The sequence below is a fragment of the Miniopterus natalensis genome, chromosome 2 (assembly GCF_054644295.1).
Source record: "Miniopterus natalensis isolate mMinNat1 chromosome 2, mMinNat1.hap1, whole genome shotgun sequence".
In the NCBI taxonomy this organism is placed as follows: Eukaryota; Metazoa; Chordata; class Mammalia; order Chiroptera; family Miniopteridae; genus Miniopterus; species Miniopterus natalensis.
In genome coordinates, this window is record NC_142082.1 from 158,722,499 (window position 1) to 158,745,973 (window position 23,475).

The window sequence follows — 23,475 nt, forward strand, 5'->3', positions numbered from 1 at the left end:
CCAGTCACAAGTCCAGGTTGTTATCTGTGCTTCTGACCAACTGGTTATAAATCAGAGGAACCCACGAGTTGGATGAGTTTGCTAGGGCAGCTCACAGAACTCAGAAAAACACGTTTACCAGTTTATTATAAAGGACATTATAAAGGACATAGATGAATAGTCAGATGAAGGGGGCCACACGGCTAGGCTTGGAAGGGTCCCAAGCACAGGAGCTTCTGTCCCCTTGGGACTGAGGTGAAACCTCTTGGCATGTTTATCAACCCAGAAACTCATCAAATCTTGTTTCAGAGTTTTTATAGGGCTTTAATCACCAGCTCTACCCCTCCTTCCCCAGGAGCCAATGGATGGGGCTAAAAGTTCCAGAGCAGGAAGGTGAGTTTGTTTGTTTGTTTGTTTGTTTATTTACCTTTTAGACAAAGAAACAATAAATTTGTGACGACTTTGAAAAGACAGAAGGGTTTGGTCTAGGGGTAGTAAATGGTGAAGAATTAGGGAAATAAAGAGTTTAACAACATTTATTTGTACAGATTTTTCAGTCCTGTCTCTGGTGACAACGTCTCCCTTCCTCCGGTTACACTGTAACAGTGACAGGAAGGGTACCATTCACATGGGAGATTTATCTCTTGCTCTCAGGGATGAAGGGTGAGGTACAGGAAACTCAGAGTGACCTTCTTGCTTCTGCTGTTTTCTCAAAACCCTTTGGCTTAAGGTACTCAATATGCCAAGGTGCCATAACTCGGGGCAGCATGTTATGAACCCCATCAGATGAGTATATTGTCTGAATCATTGTATATAGAGAATTGTCTTTCACGCTTGAAAAATAACTTGCCTAGCTATACAATTCTCAAAATCTTTGGGGCAGATAGTGTGTGCTCTCCTGGCGTTCAGAGTGGCAGATGGAGAACTCACTCGATCAATCAGAGTAGGAACTGAGGGTGGGGGTGGGGGTGGGGCAGGGATGGAAGTGAGGGTAGAAGAAATAAATAAGAGATGTCTTCCTATTCATTCCTGTCCCCGCTTTCCCCCTCCACCCAAAGACACACAGTTATAAGGACGGCAAGAAGAGGAAGAACTGGAGAGATACTTAGAAGTCTACAGAAGACAAACATTAACTGTTTTGGAAAGTAGGTAAGAAAGAGGTGTAGTTGGCTTCTAGATTTCTTACTAGAGTGACTTGCTAGCCTCGCTTCAAACTGGATTCAAGGTGAATGTCGGAAGCTTTTGAGATTTGCCACCAAACTTCCCCTCCCTGATCACCATGTTTCGATTTGTAACTGGCCTGTATCTTCAGGGTCATTCAGAGTCCTCCCTAACTCTATAATCCTGGGAAGTCTGAGGCTTGTCCACACCTCTAGAGACACCCCTTTCTTCGTGGCTCTTCTCTTTGAGAACTAAATTTCTATTGCCACTTATCACCTTGTATTGTAATTGAAAGAGGTTGCCTACTTGCCCTTCTCCTTTGACCTTGGAGCATCTCCAGGGGCATAAGGTTACATTCATCTTTGTACTTTCAGTGCTTTGCACTGACATGAAATTTAAAGCAGCCATTATAAGATTAATGGCCATTGTGGAAAAAACACTAACAAAAACTGTTTCATATACAGGGAGTTTGTGAGACTGCTACACCTGAAAGCATCTTAATTAAAACACACACACACGTGAAACTGAGTTTTCCGGATGCCTCCAACTGCGCATTCATTCATTCATTCATTCACCAGCACGGTATTGAGGTGCCAGACACTGGCTGGGTGTTGAAGACAGAGATGAGAGCAACTTGCAGCTTGGGAGTTACCAGGCCTAACAGAGAAACTGCAGCTTGCTAGTGCCCCTGGAGACCATACAGATCTGCAGAGAACTTCAGAGGACAGACACTAGGCCTGGCTGGTTTTGTCAGGCAATTAGCAGGCAAATCATGCATATTTGCTGAATTAGGTGTGCCGGGACACACACACACACACACACACACACACACACACACACACACACACACACACACAAAACCCCCTGTAATTGTTGCATCAAATAGAGACATTTGTAACAGAGACAATGAAAATTGAGAATGAGGTTTTATTCTTAAAACCAGGCAGAATCGCCAGCACTATCCCAGGGACCACATCATCCATACTTAGCTAGAAACAGTGGTCCTCTAAAGTTGACCTGAAAAGCAAAATGGAATTTTATTTCTGTTTGGACTAAACCTATCTGAACAAGAGCGTGAAAGCCTAGAAAAGGCGGAGACGGTCAGGTTTCAGACATAATGCGGCCCCTCTGGAGGGTCACGCGGGCTGAGCGGAGGCCGCCCGGCCGCCAGAAGGTGACCCGCCCGTCGGGGGGGGGGGCGCGTGCACACTGGAGCCCGTGTCCTTGGAGGGGATTGAGCGAGCGGAGGGGAGGGGTGGGCGGCGCTCGGGTTTCCAATCACAATGGAGAAGCTGGGAGGCCGCAGAGGGGCGGGCCCGCCCCTTCCTCCCTGCTTGCGGATCCCGCGCCTGAGCCGACGCCCGCAGCCAGCACCGTCTTCTCCGCGCGACCCCTGCTGCGCTCCGGAGGCCGCGTCTCTCCCGGGTAGGTTTCCGCGCAGGGTCCCGAATCCCGACTCTAAGGCACACCGGTGGGTCGTGCAGGGGGGCCCTTGTGTAGCTGAGACTGGGGGCGGGGGGCGAGAAGGACTTAAGTCCTCTAGGGCCTGTCGCCCTGAGCATCCGGACTCTCGTCCCGGCTCAGCCGCGGGGTTTGGGGCCGCGGGTCGCGCCCTGGGCGCGGGAGCCCCGCGGAGCGAAGGCGGTGCGCCGGAGCCCCAGGCTTTGCGGGGCTCGCTGGGCCTGTGCTCCGTGGGGGAGACACTTGCACTTGCAGCTAACGCTCGGGCTCTCGTCCTTGAAGGGCGCAGGCCGGCCGCAGGGACCCCGAGTGCTTGCTGGGGTGGGGGGGGGGAGAGGGGGGGCTCGGGCACGTGCCCGAGGAGCTAGGTGGAGGGCGGGGGAGTCAGGTGGTTCGCCAAGGCTGGCTGATTTTGAACCGGGGAATTGGGACCTGCTACCACGAGAAGGGAGACAGGCCGCCGCTTTTGCGGGGATGAGGGTCGCGGATGGTCCGCAGGTTTGACCTGCACCCCGGTCTTTCCCAGGCTGCGGCGGGCGCGGCCCCTAGAGCGCCGTGGGCGGGCTCGTTTCCAGCCCTGTCCCTTGATGCTTGGGGCGCTTTGTGCACTTGGCCGGCGTTGGGTGTTGAGAGTGAGGAAGGCCTGGACTTCCTCCGCCGGGACCGTCCGCCAGCAGGTCTGCGGTGCCCCCCCGCGCCGTGCCCGCGCTCGGCTCCTGCGGGGGCGCCGCGCGGGGGGAGGCGCGGCCGGGGGGCGGCGGGCGGCGCGCGCGGCGAGCGGGGCGCGGAGACGGGCGCCCGGCCCTGCAGCAGGGCAATGAGATGGCAGAACGGGGCTTTTCAGGGAGTTAGGCTCCAGAGGGGAGCTTTGTTCCTGAACTTAAGGCGCGGGTTTATTTCTGATCATTTATATGCGCGAGGGAGTGGGGGGAGGGGGACAGAAGGTGAAGGACCACGAATCAGGTTATTTTTACCCTGCTTGTCGTTTTTCTTTAAAGCCGCCACTCTGACCTTGGCACAGTCCTGCCTGCCACACGAGACATTTTCTTCTAATTCCTTAGCGGTCCCATTACGGAAAGGTCAAAGGAGAGCACTTTCTCCAGAAGGATATGAAAGAACCCGCATCAGCCTCTTACCTGTAGTTTCTGAAATGCCCCAAATTAATTTAAAAGGTCTACCCCAACATCCAGTCGGTATTTATGTAGCAGCCATTTCTGGATTTTTGTTTTCCATCGCTTGCTGCATTCTCTATAGGCCTGAAGGATCTTAAAGCGACTAAGAAAAATAAACTTAATGGAGAAAGCGATGCATTTGTATCTGTGTCTGTTCAACAAGAAGAGAGGCTCATTCTTCGTATTCTGCTCAAAATGCAGGACGTGTAATGAATTTCATTGTAAGGTCGTCTGTGGAGACAGTTGCCTGCTGTTCTGTATTTCTTTAGCATCCACAAGAAACTGGAAATGTGCTCTGTAAAGGCTAAATAATCTCTCAATTTAGCCCCTAAAGACTGGGGAAAATGGTTTTTTTCGGGAGGGGGAGGGGCATAGCTTTAGAACAAAATAGTTGTTACACAGTTGTCTCCAAATTTAATTACTTTATTCCAACTCAGAGACTGACTAACTCTTAACATATACAATTACTAAACTAGGTTTTGTTACTTAATTTATTGCAGACTAGAAACAAAAAAATGGAATTGGCAAGCAGGGCTTCCACTGTGACCTCCAAGGTGACTGTCTAGCATTAGGAGTAAAAGGCAAACATAAATGATGGGCATGGTAATGGGTCGCAGTGATAAGGGATAATTCTGAAGGAGGGGATTATCTATGATCTGTACCCTCTGTTTAAGAAGGCAGGGTGGTGGAATAAGTTGTGCCATTCCTTCTCGTTGTTCAGAAAGCTCACCTGATTATCTGATGGCACAGATAAATTTGGTATTGCCGTGTAGAATGCTTTCCAACAGTTTTCAATTTAATTTTTAAAAATTTTTAAATTATTTTGCTTTTATTTTCTTTAATTGCTGGAAAGAAACGAATTCAGGGGTTGATATTCTCCTACTGGGCCCCCTGAAAGGAAAATGCATAATTATCTAACTACCTTTCAATAAGCTTCCAACGTGCACTAAAAGGAATTCAGGGTAATTTTTTTATTTTTGGCACTTTTGCACATACTCATCACTATTTTATTGTCACTGTGTTTACTTAAGCACACGCTGTGTATTCATACAATGTGACACATTTTAAATAAGACTTAAGTAGCCCTGGCCTGGCGGCTCTGTTGGTTGGAGTGTTGTCCCAACACCAAAAGGTTGCAAGTTCCATTCCCGGTCAGCGCACATCCTCAGTTGGGGTGTGAGTGTGGGAGGCAATCGATCAATGTTTCTATCCCTGTCTCTTTACCTTCCCCTCTCTCTAAAATCAATGAACATATCCTCAGGCGGGGATTTAAAAAAATAAGACTTACGTAGAAGAGAAAAATAGAAGAACAAGCCAGTCCTTATCTTCCAAGAGTGAAAATAACCATTAGTAGTAGAAATTATATTCATAATTGGCTGTTCCTTTTTTTTGACCAAGCTTAAATATGGGTTAATTGTGAGCCCTAACTCAGTTGACACAGTTAAATATAAATTCTTTAAAAGGAGAATAGAAATATCAGTTCATTTAAATGTAAATATTTTTGTCTTTTAGCCAGTGAATGAATAGCCACAAGACAAAATTGTTACAACTTGTTAAATACTAATCTGGAATCACAGGTTGAAGAGAAGAACCCAAATTGTAATAGCTTCGTGGAAGTTTTGTCTTAAGTTCTCTATTAAATGGGTCACATGGTTCTTTAAAGTCCATTCTGTGTTCTAGAATATCATTAGGCTCATTTTCAGCTGCATTGTAATTCAAAACTGCAATAGTAACATTTTTGGGATCGCTCCCATTCAGCTTTCCTGTGTAATATTTTGATACTTTTCTTGCAGTTCACAATGGCGACTCTTAAGGAAAAACTGATTGCACCGGTTGCAAAAGAAGAGGCAATGGTCCCAAACAATAAGATCACCGTCGTGGGTGTTGGGCAAGTTGGCATGGCCTGTGCTATCAGCATTCTGGGAAAGGTACGTGATGGACAATTTCAGCATGTGTTTCTTAGGCACTTCAGGATTTTATTGTATTTTTAAAAGATTTTTTTATCCTGAATAATTTGAAGTAAGTTGTAGGCATGACATGGAACCTTTAAATATGTGAGCATGTGTCTGCTAAGAAAATGAGTCTCCCTGCCTGACGTAAGAGTTAGGACTCCCAGGGAACTGAACATTAATATAATACTATTATCTAATAGTAGACAGTGCCCAGATTTTAAATTCTCCAACTCTCAATATCATGCTTGTTATAGACGTTTTTACTCCAACCCAAGATCATGTATTTTATGTACTCTTCATGTCTCTGTATCCCTTATTCTAGAACTGTTACTCAGCCTCGTTGTCTCTCACATCAGTGACATTTTTGAAGAGTCCATGTCAGTTCTGTAGAATGTCCCTTCATTTATGTTTGTCTGATGTTACCTTGTAATTAGGTTCAAGTTAAATTTTTGGGTGGGGTCGTGACGAGGTGATGTAATATTCTTCCTGGCGCATTACATTAGGAGGAGTCATGTGATGTTCAGCTGTCTCATTACTGGTGGTGACAGTAAGATTTCTCGACTGCAAATCTCCCTTTACCCTCTATAATTAATAAATAATGTGCACAGGGGCTTTTGAGGTCATGGAAATATCCTATTATTCTCAAATTTTCACCCAATAGTTTTATTTTGAAATAATTTAAAATTTACAGAAAATTTGCAAGAACAGTAAAAAAATATATATATTTCATATCCACTTTATCCAGACTTACCAAATTGTAGATTTTATTTTCCCCCCACCCCTCTCTCTCTCTCTTTCTCGCCGCAGATACACACATATAATGGATTTTTTTTGAACCATTTGAGAATTAAATGCAGACACCATACCCTTTCCTTCTGAGTCCATGAGAGTATATTTATTTAAAATAGGACATATTCACATGATCAATGCGATTATCAATATCAGGAGATTTAACATTGATATCATATTTCTAGCACCTTCCACTCCAGACTATATTTTCCTTTCTACCTCCATGGACTTTTGGCTTGCCTCATGCCCCCTTGTTGGTTTAAACCATAGTTAGCTTTGTTTAGTTTCTAAGGGCTTTTGAGGAAAGAGCTCCTTTCTTATTTGCCTCACTGAATTCATTCGTGTTCCTTCTGAAGGCCGCCTTCAGTGTAGGAACTACCTACCCGCCTCCAAAAACAAAAATGCCGCCTTGTGTTCAGAACACAGTTTCTTTGTATTTACGTGAAGGCTGCCTGAACAACCCCTTGCCAAGCATATTTCTGTTTGCAGCGTTTAAATCCTAAAGGAACAAATTCTGAATCTCCATCAAGAAAACGTTATCATAGCAGTCAACTAAAACATGGCGTGTGCAACAATGATAGTTTTGTTCCTTTGCATTTTTTTCTAGCTTGTTTTAATTGACTAGGTGCCTGTGATTTAGGATAGCTGCTACCCAAATTACAGGGAATTCAAATAATCACCCTTTAGTGCTCGCTGTTCATGCCAGTAAAAATACAAAGCAGTCCAGCTGACATTTCTTTTATGGAACATTTATTGAGCGTGTAACGTGTTCAGAGTATTTTAACTGAAATACTTCATTTTAAACAGCAACCTAAAGAAGTGGGAACTGTTCACAGACTGTTTTCAGATGAGGTGGCTGAGACTGGGGGTGTAGTAGCCTGCCCACAGTCACACAGCTGGTAGTGGCGGAGCTGTATTTCGAACCCAGAACTCTGAACTCTTAACTACAGTGACTCTGAAATTTCTTTTTATTCTGCGCAGGTATTTTGGCAGTTAAAAACATAAAGGTCTTAATGCAATACCAGCTAAGATTTTTTTCATTCCTCCTGCTAATCTCAAAATTTAGATTTTTCAGAAACCTCAGATCTGAGCTATCATGAGTCTATGAGTCCTATGATTGTCTTCAATGTACATTTAAATCTTCCTGGTGAATAATTTAACTGAGACTGTATCTGCAGTTACATAATACTTTGGCCCAATTCAAGTGCTAGAGAGAACAGACCCTGCTTCTAACACAGTAGGAATCTTCCAATTTAGATGCTTGCTGCAAGGGAGTGTCTGCCTTGCTCAGAGACCATTTTATTCATTAAAGTGTTTAAATCTTATTTTAATGAGTAAGAATGAAAGTGCTTCAAAATTGGTAGTAATATTTGGTAAGGATTATAAAATAGACCCCGCTAGTTTAATAGAGAAAGGAAATTAGCAGTGCCTACTCTGTTCGGTTTCTGTATTTTGCCTCATTTCTCCGTGAAAGCTGTAGGAGGGTGGTGTCGTCTACATATTGCTGTTGGAAAAAAGACTCAGAAAGATTAAGTGACTAAATAAGATCACATAGACAGTGAGTGCCAGACCTGGCCCTCTGAGTTCATCGCCGGTGTGCTTTACAGCGGACACACATTGCTTTGGCCCAGAAAATGAGCCACGCCGGGGCATCAGAGATACAGAGGATGAAGCTCGCACCTCCACAGGCCTGTGAAGGCAACTCACGCTCCCGACTACGGTGTTCCACCATTGCAAAGACTCATTTGTTTTCTGCCTGTGCTCTTCCCGCTCCCCCGACCCTCATTGCCAACGTCATAACCATAGTGAGCTTTTGTAAACATAGGAGCTCTGCTACTTAACATTTTTCAGTAGTGTCACAGTGCACATACGCTACACACGTACAAAATACCTGCGAGGCCGCCAGGATCTTTCCCTGCCTGTCTCAGAGCAAAGCAGTGGAGCGCACACCTCCAGGGGGCGCCATCCGCAGTGTCAGGAGCACCCGCCAATGAAAACACCAGGCTCATTTCTTCTTAAACCCTTTCACTTGATTCTTCCTTCACCTGGAATGTCTGCCTGCAACCGTCACGGAGATGACTCCTTCCTGTCATTCGTGTCATGCTTTTGCCAGCAGGCCTTTCCTGACTCTCGGATACAAAGTAAACTTCCTTCCCAGTGACTTCAACGCCACCAGGCCCCTGGTGTTTATAGCTCTTACACTGTCAGAATCATCTTAAATGGTTTGCTTAATTCCTGTGCTTTTCCTGATACATTTCATGAGAGCAGGGACTTTGCCAAATTTCTTCATTACTGTATTCCTGATGACTAGACTAATGCCTGGCACATTTAGTAATAAATATATATTAAGTAATTGAATATTCCTGCTATTACTAATAAACTGTATTTACATTGGGCTGAATTTTGATCATAGATTTTCTTTTCATGGCTTCTACAGCCAAATGTGACTTCTGCCTCACTACCAGTCCCAACCTCTGCATTTGGCTGCCAAGTCCTCATGCTGCTCTCAGGGTCACATATCGCTCCATGCAAATTCATTCCGCCCTGGGCCTCCGTGCCCAGCTGCTTTTGGCCTGGTGTCTATTCTTGATTCAGTCAGCTGCAGCCACGTTCTCGAACAAACACAGCAGAAGAAGGCTCTTAGAAGGAGCAGTATAATTACAGGCATGCTGCAGAGCAGTTCTCATAGGCAGACTCAGATTACAAGTGGGACTTAATTAAAATTTGGAATTTGTACAAGAATAGACAGGTTAATGGAACAGACTAAAAGCCAAGAAACAGGCCCAAATGATATTTAATGAAAGAAGTGGCATTCCAGAGAAGAAAAAACAAATTATCGAAAAAGTGGTGCTTATCCGTTTAGCCAGTTATTTGGGGAAAGTTACACCTTTTCCTACCACAAAATTTCATGCACCCTAAACACTTGAATATAAAAATGTAACCATCAGCCCTGGCCTGTGCGGTGCAGTTGGTTGCAGTGTCGTCTCATACCTGGAAGGGTGGTGGGTTCGATTCCTGGTCAGGACACATACCTAGGGTGTGGGTTTGATCCCTTGTCAGGGCACCTACTGGAGGCAACTAACTGATTGATGTTTCTCTCACACATCAGTGTTTCTGTGTTTCTCTCAAATCAGCAGAAAGCATGTCTTCGGGTGAGGATTTTTAAAAAATGCAACCATCGAATACTAAGGCATTGGCGGCAGGAATTTAAGAACCAAGAGGCAGATTATGGCTGTGTCTGGTCCACACAGTATTTAAGATGAAAAGACATTTTGTAGCATGTTAAACAAGGTTTCAGCAGTGATGTTCTTGGCTTCCAACTGATCTTGTTCCTTAATAAGCTACTGTTTTTGCAATTCATCCGAGCCTTGCAGTTTCAAATATTTTAAAAATATATTTACCACTGAAGTGAGATAGTACATAGATGGTAAATTCATGGGCTGTACACTCAGTTACTGCAGAAGGAGACTTGAAGCCAAACAACAGCGCCAGCCCCTAGTCACACGTGCTCCATTTGCCTCCCTCCACACTTGGAGGAGATTCGGTGGTGCAGATGCAGCTAAATTCAGCGCTGCAATTATTTTCTTAAAGTGTTGGATGTCTTCCTTCCTTGCCAGCTGAGCATACACTTCTCAGCCAATTCTCTACACCCACGGAAACAAAAGACAGGATCTGAGATCCTGTGATCCCCTTTGCCAGTTAAGCCCCAAATTGTTTTGCCCTGCCGACTTCAACAGCACACATGTGATGTTACTAAAATAGGGATGCTCAGTGTCTTGTCAGAACGTTAGGCTATTACTGCGTTATACTGAACAGTAGGTTGCCAGAGAGCGTTTCGTTATAACCTGGACGAGATGCCGCCGTAGGAACTTAACTCTTGTTTATGTCTGTTAGCCTTTGGTAAAATTGGTTTCGTAATACATCGTTTTGCCACACTTCCAAGAACCTATCAACAGCGTTAAGTGAGGACTTACTGTATAATTCAGGACTTAAAAAAACATGAGGGAGGGTTTTGTGTGACCTTGTCAGAGGCTGCAAAGGAACAAAACCATTTTAAACGTGTTAAAAACATGTGTTTAAGTAAAACTGGATGGAAATTAATGCCAGTGTTTGACATACATGGAAATGGGAAAATATTTGCTAAGTGATTTCCGACTCATAAAATGGTAATTTCAGAAATTTCCAAGTTAAGCAGTTGCTTGAAACTAAGAACAAATTCAATCACGAGGAGGCTGGAGTCTCAGATGAACCCTCACAGATTACTTGGTGAGGCTAGCCAGCTCCTGGGAGTCTAGAGATGGATGGTCCTCATTCCTTGGCTCCTACAGGGAGCCGGGCCTGCTTTGATGTCAAGCAAACGTGGGTCAAGTTTCTTACTGGCCATCTCCCCTCTGCTTCTCCTCGCTCTGCTGGTCAGCAGCTTCCTGACACTGCTAGTTCCACCCTAGGCTACTCTCCCTTGGCCTTCAGAGCTCTTCCTGAGCCCCAGTTACCAGTGGGCTCCAGCACTGATATATATAATAGCTGATTATTTTGCTAACAGCCCTACAAACAGCAGAGGCAAAGACTAATCGTGTTTCAGTGGGAGGGATAACTACTTTTTAGACTTTGCAAATGATGAATTTCTATAGGATAACCAAATTTCAAAGCTGAAAGCTTGCTCAGATGCATCTGGACTGATACCTTCCCTCCTGGCTTTTACAAGAAGTAAACATCAAGGACTGGCTGAAGAACATACAGCCAGTATGTTCCAGAGTTTGGACTTATTTTCTCCACTATTTATGTAGAGATATAGAGAAATATAAACATATAAAATATGTTACATGTAAGGCGTGTTTTATAGAACATGTGAAATTATGATACTAGATCAAGATTAAATGGTATACTCACTCATTTAGGCTTCTATTTTGCATGGGTGCCATAGGATGGCAATTGGAATAGAAAATGAAAGAATGAGACTGGGCAAGTTCGGATTGATTGTGTTGGAGAGTCTACTAGTCCTGGATCCCTCTGTCCGTAAAACTCTCTTTCCTTGACACCCCCAAGATACTTGAGTTGGTCAGAGCCAACTTGAGGATTCCAGACTTCACCCAGGGCTTTAAATCCTACTCTAGAGTGAACTTAAACTCATGGTGATTTAAACCAGATTTGCCCTCAGAAACCCTCCAAACTGGGGGTGACCTCAGGGACGGACACACTGCCCAAGGTTGTTTCTGGGTCTGGATGGGCCTCTTCTTCACCCCCATCTCCCATTAATGTAAAGACTTGTGCACCCTGAGGCCACTGTTGAGCCAAGTTGGTTGCATCAGGAATCTTTACGTCTACATATTTGTAAAGTCATTTGCATCGTGCCAAGTTCTAGTTGAGGACTAGACGGGAAATTCTGAAAAAAATCAGTGTCTTAAATATTAATAGTTCGTTATTCAAAATGTTTTATCATGAATTTGTTTAACGAGCACACCTAACTCCGTGATTAAGCCTCGAGGGTTTTAGACGCTTGGCTCTCAGCCATTTAAAGGGTCCCCGGGCCGTGCTGTGAGCTGGGCTCTCCTAGAGGAGCTCAGGGGACTAACACCTGTTTTTGTGCTTCCAGTCTCTGGCTGATGAGCTTGCCCTTGTGGACGTTTTGGAAGATAAACTCAAAGGAGAAATGATGGATCTGCAGCACGGGAGCTTATTTCTTCAGACGCCTAAAATTGTGGCAGATAAAGGTAGTGTCTTATGCCCAACATGATCAATCTGATAATAAGCTGATAGCCTCACTCCCCGACACAGCCGCAGCGTTCCCGTCGTGGTGAGTCTAGTGCTGGGGTTCCTCCTTTCCTTCTGGCTCCAGTTCATCCTGGAGGGCAAACAAGCGTTACCTCTGTAAACCCCACGTGACCTCCACGCATTTGGTGCATCACATTTTAGCAACGTGTATGATATGCTTGTTTCCGTGTATCTGAGAGTGGGAAGGTTTTAGACAGGAAAAAATAATTGCACAAAGGAATTCATTTGAGTGCTTTGACAAAACTAAGTAAATTCACATTCTAGCCCTCTGTTGCGGATTAGCACGCTTAAACAGTGCTCCTGCCAGCACAGCACAGCTCTGCCTAAAGAGAACAGACATGTGGGCTCCCAAGTAATTTCTAATAATAGCTGTTACTGATTGAATCCTTAAGCAGTCTGTGTATTGTGAAACTTTTTGCACGGCTCGCCTTCATCTTCACCGCAGCCCTGTGGGAGGTGGATCCTGTTACCTCCGTAATGGAAGGGGAGGCTGATAAAGTGTTAATGACTGAAAAGTTACAGAGCAGCGCAGCTTAATTATGAGTCTAATGATCACATCAAGTCGTAGGGTCTGTATATTTTGGGAAAGTATACATTTCCTTGAGGAAAAAAATCAAACATTCTCCAGAGAAACTCCCTGCTAGAAGTGACTAAACTTGAGTATCAGAAATTAATTGCTAGCCAAGACTAAACACTTCAGTTCCTTCCCATCACAGACTGAATTAACACTACAGACCTAAGGTTGCCTTTAAATTGCGAAGGGCTGCCTGTTGGACTCACTGTTTCTGCTTTATATTAGTACTGAAAATCCAGTGTTCTCTAACATCAATAACAAGTTGAAGCTGTTAGCCAGAAGCATAATTTAGGACGTTTTTTATTTCCTCGTATTCTCTGAGCCAGTTTTATGTCTAGAATATTTGCATATAGAAGGAAGAAGCCACAGGAGCGCTGCAGAACCTTCTCGTATGGGAAACATAATTCTCATATAGACTCTAGAAGCTTATGAACGTTTGGCTGGTGTTAGGGCGTAGCGTACCTGATCTCTCTTGATGAGGAGTTACATCTAAAGTACCTCTTGCCCTCTCCTTCCAGATTACTCTGTGACTTCCAATTCTAAGATTGTGGTGGTAACGGCAGGAGTTCGCCAGCAAGAGGGAGAGAGTCGCCTCAACCTGGTGCAGAGGAATGTCAATGTCTTCAAATTCATTATTCCCCAGATTGTCAAGTACAGCCCTGACTGCATCATAATTGTGGTTTCTAACCCAGGTATTTTAATGCCTTTGAGGGATCAGTTATGTTAAGTTCAGGGTTTGGGGGTTTTTTTTTTTATTATTCTGTTTTTTGAATTTAAGAAAATCTGTTCTGGTGTTCACTGGCAGAAGCAATTCACGTGTCTTCTGTTAATGGCCCTAAAAGTGGTGTTTGCAAAACAAATGGCACTGTCCCAGTCCAAATATTTAAAAATGTGAGTTTTCTGTAAAGCCGTTTCACCTATTTGTTTTATCTGGGTTTGTTGTGGAATTTAAAGATTATCTTGGGATGCCTAATGAAACATTTGTATGTAGCTTCAATTTGTAAGAAATATTTTAGCATTTGACCTTCTGTTTTCCTTATCTCTAAAACTCTTCAGAATTGAATCACATTGAATTTGAAACGAAGAGTTTAAGAAAATCATTAGTCCCAGTTTAAAGAGGGAAATAGACTGTATTAATAGACAAACACATGCTAACACCAAATGTTAAAGCTTAATACTTCTGGTTAGAAAGAATTGTATGTTTTCACCCTACACAGTCAAAACCCACTCTCTATTTCAACACTTTTTGTCTATAATTTGCCATCAAACTTACTGTTTCTTGGTGAGCATAATAGATAACATTGGTAAAATGGTAAAACTGCTTATTTCTGTGGTTCATATAGAAAAAGGTTGTGAGTAAGAGCCAGGGCAGTTCTTATACTTCATGAAATATTGAGAGTTGAGAGCCATCAAGGACAGATTACTCTTACTATAATCCCGGGCTTGCAGCTTATTAATAGTTCAATCGTGCATCTAAAAGTTCTCATGGTGGCAGATAGACGTAGAACAGGAATGACAAATATCTGGCACATGTGAGGTCGTCATGTCCTGTGTCTAAGGCAGACATTGGTAACTGGTTATACAAGGTTCCAGGGATAGCTCCAAAGTCTTAACTCTCCCAGGAGTCACTGCGGCCGAATCCGAGTTGCCAAGGGAGAGTTTATAATACCTAGTCCATAATGACCTTAAAATATCTTAGCCAGTGTCTATATATGAGTGTGCAGGTGGAGATGGCAAAATTAACGCTTTGCCTTTCTTGTGTGCATATATTCCTACTTTTACAGCTTAGCCTGTAAGTACTGTGACCAGCAAGTTTTGCCTCCTTGCAGCCTCGAGGCCAAGTCACACCAGAATAAAGGCTCTGTAATAGAGATCTTTTTTATTAAATAGTAGGAAATGTTAATATCTTGTATTATAACAGTTATTTACTGACTAGTACCTGGGCCCGGGAAAATTTATAGTAGCATCCCTGGGTAATTTAGGAACCAATGCCTTTTGGTTTATGATGAAGTCATTGACAGTCATGGAAAGTTAGAATTAGAAGAAACTTAAGTGATGATCTAATTCAACCCTTTTTCTTTCCATATACAGTAAATTAATTAATCTGCTAGGTTCTTCCGTACTCTCATTTCAAGTAATATAAATTAAAAAATGCAATATTGCTTTTTTCTTGTCTCTCTCTAATCCCCATTATCTCAAACAAGAAAAGTCAAAGTATTTACATCTTTCATTCCAATTTTAGTATATGTGCTGCCAAAGCGAGCACTATTTACATCTTTCTAGGCACATCTCATTTGTGAAATGAGAAAGTGGGAGAGAAGGAAGCCTGGGCACCCACTAATTTACATAGCAGTTGAAATCAGTTTTGGTTTACTTACATATATTTTTCTAAAATTTTTAGTGGATATTCTCACATATGTTACCTGGAAACTAAGTGGATTGCCCAAGCACCGTGTCATCGGAAGTGGATGCAACCTGGATTCTGCTAGATTTCGCTATCTTATGGCTGAAAAACTTGGCATTCATCCTAGCAGCTGCCATGGATGGATTTTGGGAGAACATGGCGACTCAAGTGGTAAAAAAAATAAGCATATAATAAGAAATAGACAATATTTACTGTGTACTCCTTTATGGTATTATTCTTGCCATTCTGTCTGAGGTTTAAAAATTGTATTTATTTATTTTTTAATTTAAATTTTATTTTTTTATGCCTTTTCACATACCTAACATTACAAATAAATAATTTGTGGGTGTGGCTTTGATATAATAATAAGAAATCAATTATTTGCCTGCTAAGTTTAGTATTAATTACTCTTGCTTAAATAGATTATTACTATGGTGATGTCAAATGTCATATTCTAATCCTTTCATATTTCCTATATTATTTGTAGTCTACTGTAAGAGAAAGCTTTCTCTTCTCCATTTACTCATTCATTTATTTATATCAATGCAGACTCAGATTTTTATTTGATTCCACAACAGTTCTGTCATCATTGCTGTAATGCACACATTGTCTCAGATTCGTCAAGTAACAGACCTTTAGGCTGGCTCCTGTGTTTTTGATGTCTCACCATTTTTCGAGTCCTTCCTTGCTTTCTGGAGCAGTCAAGTATGTTAAGTTCATCTTGTACTTCCCCTTTACCAGACCAGAATCATCTCTCCAATGAGTCTTGTTTCCTTCTAAGGGGAATGGTATTTAGAAACCAAGATCTGGGATAGGTGTGCTCATGCTCCTGGTATGTCTTTGCTTCTAGACCCTTGCAGTGAACAGAGCTGTGATAACCATCATGTTTATTGAAGGAGGGATAACTTGGGCAACTACAGCTTTTAAATAGCCAGTGTCTACTATTTAAGAACGTAAAATAAATCTTGCTTCAAATGAAATCTGATTTTTAATAAACCGTTAATAATAACTATCAATCATTTAAATAGTAAAAGACCATATGGTAAATCTCTCAAATATTTTCTTTAGAAATTTAAATAGAAATATTGGATATAAATTAATGATCATAACAATACCAACATTAAAATTATAGTGCACTTCTGTTTCTTTTATAATGATTTATTATGAAACAGTTAAACATCACTTATTCTAAAAGTTGTGTTTTTAAGCTGATATTTCTCTTTTCATTGAAATTAATATTTCTGTTCCAAACAATTTTGCGTAAAAACATTTACGACTATTGTGATTGTATTTAATAACTCTAAGCCTATTTATTAAACATAGAATTTTATACATTGAATAGGCTTATTATATAAAACTGTAATAATCCAAAACTTCAATATTAGTAATAATTATGGTAACAATGATCTTTATTTTATTAAATTTATTTCTGCCCAGTATGCAAAGAGTTACTTTTTCTCTATAAGGTTAAGGTATAAATTTTCCTTTGGATTTAGTGAGAGTTTGTAATGTGATATTTGTAAAGAGTTTGCCTTGGTATTATAAGAATTTGATCTTAACAATTATTGCATTTGTGCTTTTTTATATAATGAGGCTGATGTTTTTTTCTGACACATTGTACTACTTTATTCAAGAGTTGTTCATATCCAAGGATTTATCTGAATTTATTTCCTATATAAAGTATTTAGTACAGTGTCTGGTGTATAGTAAAAGTTTAATAAATGCTAGTGATTACAAATGTACAATTACTGGAACCACAAACCTGGAAGTGATATTACATGTCCTCTAGTTCAAGACTTGCACTTTAATGAGGAAGAAATAGAGGCAAAGCAGTCATTGTGGCTTGTTGAAGATCCTTTAGCTAGTTAGTAGCATAATTATAGCTAGAATCATATCTTCAGATTCCTGACCAATGTTCCATTCACTCATTACTGTGTCATTTTTTCCAAAACAGCCTTTTTCCCTATTTTCCTACTGATCTGTATTATGTACGTGAAATGAAAGAATTAGACCATGCATCCTATGGCATGATTATGTAGACATCATAGCTTTCAAAGGCCATGAGAATCTTCTACTTTTTTAAAGAATTTGCCTGAATTTGCAAAAGTTGTGGACTAAAAGAGGTTTTGTTTGGCCAAGGGCAGCTTTGCCTCTCATGACCATGCTGGACCTCACCCCATGCCTTCGCCCATAGCTCCTGAGTCTACAGTGCTTTCCTCCAGACATCCATGAGAAACACATACTTATATCTTCAGGACCAGTTCATATGCCTATATTTTGTACCCCTTTCTGTCACTCCTTTCCCCCCACATTAAGTAGACCCTTATTTATGTTTTATTACACTTTCTCCATACTTCTGTGAGAGCTTATCCCATTGCTTTAGTTTCCTTTACTTGTTTCTCCAAGTAGATCCTGAGCTTGTCCTTGTCACAGAGCATGTCTTTATTCATCTTTGTGTGCCTAGATCTTTAATATGTGCTTTTGACTGGGCAGGAGGTGTTAAAAATAGGCAAGGGAGTTGTTTTGGTGCATCCAAGCCTCCAAAAGATGCAGCCAATGATGGAGGCACACCTTGCCTGCTGTGCCTCTGGAGGCATTCTTGCAAGGACATATTTGATCCTGTTAAGACCAGAAAAACTCATTGTGATTACATGAGGTTTCTTTCAAGAAATAGACCGAACTTGAGGCATGAGAAGAGATACTTTGACTACACAAGGTTTTTATTTTACTTCACTTCAGAAAAAATAGGGCTTATATTAGAAAAATAAACAGGAGGAAAGTTAAAAAATTTCTCAAACCAAAAATTTAAGATGGTTTTCAACTAGAATCGCTTGTGATTTCGCAAACCTCGAGAAAAGCAAGAAGTGCATCTTCCCTGTAAGTATGACACAATAATTCTGTTTTGCACCCAAATGGTTGAAAGTTAAAAGGCTGTTTGAAAGCTAATGTCAGACTTTTGGGGGAAATGTACTGGAGTCAGTTGTCATTGGAGCAGTTCTCATGGGTAGTTAGCATCAGAGGTGAAGTCTGAACTAAGAGAAGGCAAGGGTGTCTGAAAATAGTGTCAGAAATATATAAAATGTTTATTTTAATTTTAATTATTTATTATTTTTGCAGTGGCTGTGTGGAGTGGAGTGAATGTTGCAGGCGTTTCTCTCCAGGAACTGAATCCAGAAATGGGGACAGACAATGATAGTGAAAATTGGAAGGAAGTGCATAAGATGGTGGTTGAAAGGTAAATGGAAGGGAGCTCTATTTAAGACAATTTTATCTTTACTTAGATAACATTATGAACAGTTTCCATGGCTGCCTGCTCAGATAAACTCTAACTATTGTAGGTATGCAGCTGCTATCTGCTGGAACAGACAAGACTAACTTATACTGGTCAAGTTTGCTCTGCCAGTCACCGTAGGGAAAGTAAATGTTTTTCTAGAGAAATTCTGTTGTGGAGGTAACAGGAACAATACACAGAATTAACAAGTGAGAAGGGCTTTCAAATTGCCTCCTATCAACAGATAAGTCTGACCTATTTAGAAAATAAACCTAGATACTACTTGCCTCCTAATTGCCTAAAATAAATACTTGCTGATTGATTGTTGAAAGTGTTTAAGCTATGCTATATTTACCTTTCCACACTCAGATGTAGATGTCCCCCTTTCCTTCCAGTTTCTTTTTCTGGAAACTGGCTCTTAAGAGTAACCATTCTATAACCTTTAAGCTTATCATAAAACAAGGTGTCATTTGGCCTTGGATTCAAATGATGGAACTGACACTAATGTATAGTCTTAGGGAAACCATTTAACCTTTAAGTTTATCTCAATTTTCTCCTCTGTAAAGTCATGTGGTAATAGAATTATTGTACAAATTGAGTAAAAGCACACATGCCTATGCACACACTTATTGATAAGATTTTAGTAAATGTCAGCTGTTATTGGTTATCTCAAATATAGAATCATTTTATTTAGTTCAATTTTAATGATTTTTTTTCTTTTCAGGAATTTGACCTGTATAATGAGAAAAAGAATCTTTAAAAAGTTGAATGGGTCCTTAGAATTGTATTAATATAAACCCTTTATTTTACAAATGAGAAAATTAGGGCTCATCCAGGTAATGTCACTTGCCTGTGGTCTTGTAGTCAGTGATAGATCCCAAATTCCTAATACTCAGTTACTCCTCCCACCTCTCAACTACCTGCGCCTTTGTGCATTTTGTGGTGTACAATTTGTGTTCAGAAAATTTCCAGGCAAAGTACTGTAATCACTTTGCTCTTAAGTTAGTTGGTCATAGTATTTTAGGTGATGTTGGTAAGTGGAACCTCAAAATCAAGGTATATTTTTTCCTTTGAATATGAAGGCTCTTTTACTTTCATTGTTTCCTGATTTCATTAATATCTTTGGAAATGTTCATGTTAATGAATAAGAAGATTGGTTGGAAAAGGTACATTTTTACCACTGTGACTTTACATTCACTTATACAACAGTTATTTAAATTTATCAAAACATTTACACAACACCTACCATGTAGTGTTTAAATTTTTAGCATTTTACATATATATAAACTTCTTTAATAAACTTATGGAATATATTCCATTGTCATCTTCATTTTACAGAAGAAGACACCAAGACAAGGAAGGTTAAATAATTTAAACAAGATTACACAGTTACTGAGAGATGGAGCAGGAATCAAACCTAAAGAGTCTGGTTTTAATGACTATTGAGTCTGATTTCAATGATCTCTTTTATGTTTTGTTTTGTTTTGTTTTTTCTAAGTGCCTATGAAGTCATCAAGCTAAAAGGATACACCAACTGGGCTATTGGATTAAGTGTGGCTGATCTCATTGAATCCATGTTTAAAAATTTATCCAGGATTCATCCAGTGTCAACAATGGTGAAGGTAAGACAAACTGTTACAAAATATAAAATGATTTCTAGTGTATTCTATACATAGTCATTTAAAGAAGGACTGAAGTCTCAGTCCACAGTTATTTCTCTATCTCAGAGTTTTATGGAGACAACTTCTCTTCCTCCAGAAGCCCAGGACAATGAATGAAAGCACAAACTTGTAGAGGCTAAGATGGCCAATAAATTTTTATAATTCTCTCTTGTATGATGTGGCAAATTAAATATTAACTCTGAATCTTACTGGGATATTCTCACAATGGATGATCTTTTAAATAAGTATATAGTGGTTTTATTTCAAGTTGGTATTATTAAACTGTAGATTGCATTTAATGTAGCATTGGATGCCTACGCAAATTTAGTTTAATTCAAAAGCTGTTAAACAGTTAAGTAGAAACTGTTTTCAAATGAAACTTAAATTGTATTAAAATATTGGGTAAGATAACTCATTTCCAGAAGTCAAGGCCAGAGTGAAAAAGAAGATTGAAAGAAGCATACAAAAGAGATAAATATTGAAGCATTTGGGAGTAAAACATGGTGTCAGATTTTCTTAAAAGCAAACATGGCAAAAGTAGATTAATTGCTGAGTCTTGGAGTGCATATGTAGGAATTTGTTTTTTCTCTCTCCTTTGGTGAATGTACAAAAATTTTGGAAATTAAAAGTTTAAAACTTTATTAAAGTAACTTATTTAATATAATTAAATGATTTAATTAGTTATGTAGTGAAATTGACCCTGTGAATAAATTACTTTATACAAACTGGTAAAGTCTTTGGAAATTATACTATTTTGTTACAAGAATTTTGCCTTTGAGTGGCCTCCAGCCACTGTTCTGGACCTTGTAGTATGGCTACCACCTGAAATTCTCTTCTGAGGAATTTTCAGAAACTTAAGATTTCAGGAAAGGTAGCCCATTAAGAACTACATTTGAATGAAATTTAATTTGAAGACTTATATGTCAAATTCTGTTAAAGTCTATTTAAGAGAGTTGTCAATAGGTTCAATAAAGTACTTATTACTTTCTTATTTAAAGTTTCATCATAGTGTATATTTGTCTATTCTGTGTGTAAAACCTAATTCAAAACCCAAGTATTAGGGAAATATGGGCCTGTAAGTGATGAAAATTAAAGAATGAGTTCGTGTTTACCAATTTCTTACGATTCTTTCCGTTCAAACATAGGACCTATGGTCATTGCCTCTGGTTTTATTTTTTTAATGTAAATGCTTTTCTTGTCTGGCAGGGGATGTACGGCATTGAGAACGAAGTCTTCCTGAGCCTTCCGTGTATCCTGAATGCTCGGGGATTAACCAGTGTTATCAACCAGAAACTGAAGGATAGTGAGGTGGCTCAGCTCAAGAAAAGCGCAGACACTCTGTGGAACATCCAGAAGGACCTCAAAGACCTGTGACTTCAGGGTTCTAGGCTGTAGCTATTTAAAAACCACAATGTGATTAACCAGGAGCCTTTAGTTCCCACCCGTGTCCATGTACATGGGTCACAGTTTGCTTTTATCTTCCTAAATATGTGAATCTGGGCTCACAGGATCAAAGCCCATGCTTGGAGTAATGCTTGCAATATGAGTCCTTGAACAAATAAATTAACCATCGTAGTGTGCTTCTGTTTCTGGGATTCTTCCTTTAATGGTTTCTGAAAAATGCCAGTTCATGTTGCAAATAGTTTTTTCCCTACATCATAAATTTCCCTAAATTCTGTCATCTGCATTTCATCTTTTATAATCCTCCCACCAAAAATGTTAGCAGACATGCCAAATGTCTCCTGGGGAGCAAAATCACCCCTGGCTGAGAACTCCTGCTCTGAAGTAAATATTTGAATCTCATTTTATAGATGAGGAAACTGAAATAGGCAGGCAGAGTCCACGCAGCCGCTAAATAGCAGGGCTGGGATTTAACCCAGGTGTGCAGTTTCTTAATCTGTGCTCTTAAGCACAGTGTACCACATTGCGGTAAATATTAGCTATTACATTTTTGTATCAGTTCATAAAATAAAATCAAAATCATTCTTTCATTTAATGCTCCAGCATGTTGTGAAGATATTATTCCTGTATTACAGAAAGGGAGACTGAGTCACCTTTAAGTACCTTTCTCGGGTCACATTCCAAAATGACTCTATCTTTTCATAGGATCATATTCAGATGTAAGAAGAAAGGTGATTTTCATTTATGTCTATAATTCATCCTTCCAATTTCTGTATGAATGCTCATTTACAGTAAGCCAGTGGTTTCCAAGCTTGAATTTTCATGGACCAGTTAAAATTTTTTTAAACGTCAGGGATGGGAAATGAGTACTTGCATGGGGGGGAGGGGGAGCTACAGGGGCCTCAACATAAGTTTGCCAACTTCTCACTTTGCTAAATCAGGACACAGAAAAAAACAACCACATATCTCACCATCACACAGAAGAATAGACATTTTAATGCCCAAAGTATGGAAATACCATAATCTCATGTATCAGCTGTCCTGGGATGGCAGAGCCCAGAGCTGGACGAAGTCTGGATCCCTGGTGTTCACAGAGCTGTATCGCCAAGGACTGCCCGCGTCCAGGCCACTTTTACATTATGAGCAAATAAACTGTCAGCATCTCTCTCAGCTAGTCAAACCTAATGCGCAGTGACACTGTCAGACTCCACTGGGAGCAATCAGCCAGAAGCAAAGTATCTGTTAGCAAATAACTTTTTATCTCATTGAGTAAACAGACATGAATGATAAATCTCAAGACAAGGTGTAAAATCTAGAAAAAATGGAGCCCTCACAGATTCAGTGGCAACACTTTAGTTATTCTCTGGGGTAACACAGAAAATGGAATTGCACGTGATCCTTAGGAATAGAGTAGACGCCAGTGACACCCGACCAGTTAATGCACGGATTCAGATATTCCAGAGGTCAGTATCCAAAGTGCAAAAATCACACACTGTTTGGGACTGACATTGATCATTTAGTCACAAAAGAAGTTTATCATATCATCTTAGCATTGGAAGTGACTTGACCCAAGCTGTTTTGCAGAAAGAAACATTTGATTCACTTAGATGCAACCAAGCAAGTTTGTGGATCTATTTATTTATTTATTTTTTAGTATTCCTTCAAACTGGTTGAAAAAACAGGAAGGGAAGATTTGTTGGTGCACCTAACTGAAAAGTCGAGAAGGAACTGACATTAAGCAAGATTATATTCAGGAACAAAAGTATGTCACCAGAATTATCAAGCTTTTCTCCGACTCCAATGTCTTTCTCCTCTTTATATTTATTTGATTTTCAGGTTCTGTGCAGTGGTAAATTGTCTAGCAACTTTAGCCTCACA

The 23,475-nt window shown here is 40.5% G+C and overlaps 1 protein-coding gene across 1 annotated transcript; it reads left to right on the forward strand.

Annotated features, from left to right (window-relative positions):
• The first annotated feature begins 2,487 nt into the window (after nucleotides 1-2,487).
• On the forward strand, nucleotides 2,488-21,776 carry LDHB (lactate dehydrogenase B). The gene is made up of 8 exons (XM_087814770.1): nucleotides 2,488-2,565; nucleotides 5,567-5,701; nucleotides 12,108-12,225; nucleotides 13,379-13,552; nucleotides 15,262-15,435; nucleotides 18,382-18,499; nucleotides 20,034-20,157; nucleotides 21,403-21,776. The coding sequence occupies exons 2-8, from the start codon at nucleotides 5,573-5,575 to the stop codon at nucleotides 21,568-21,570; spliced, it is 1,005 nt and encodes a 334-aa protein (XP_087670896.1). The 5' UTR covers nucleotides 2,488-2,565; nucleotides 5,567-5,572; the 3' UTR covers nucleotides 21,571-21,776.
• The last annotated feature ends 1,699 nt before the right edge of the window (nucleotides 21,777-23,475 follow it).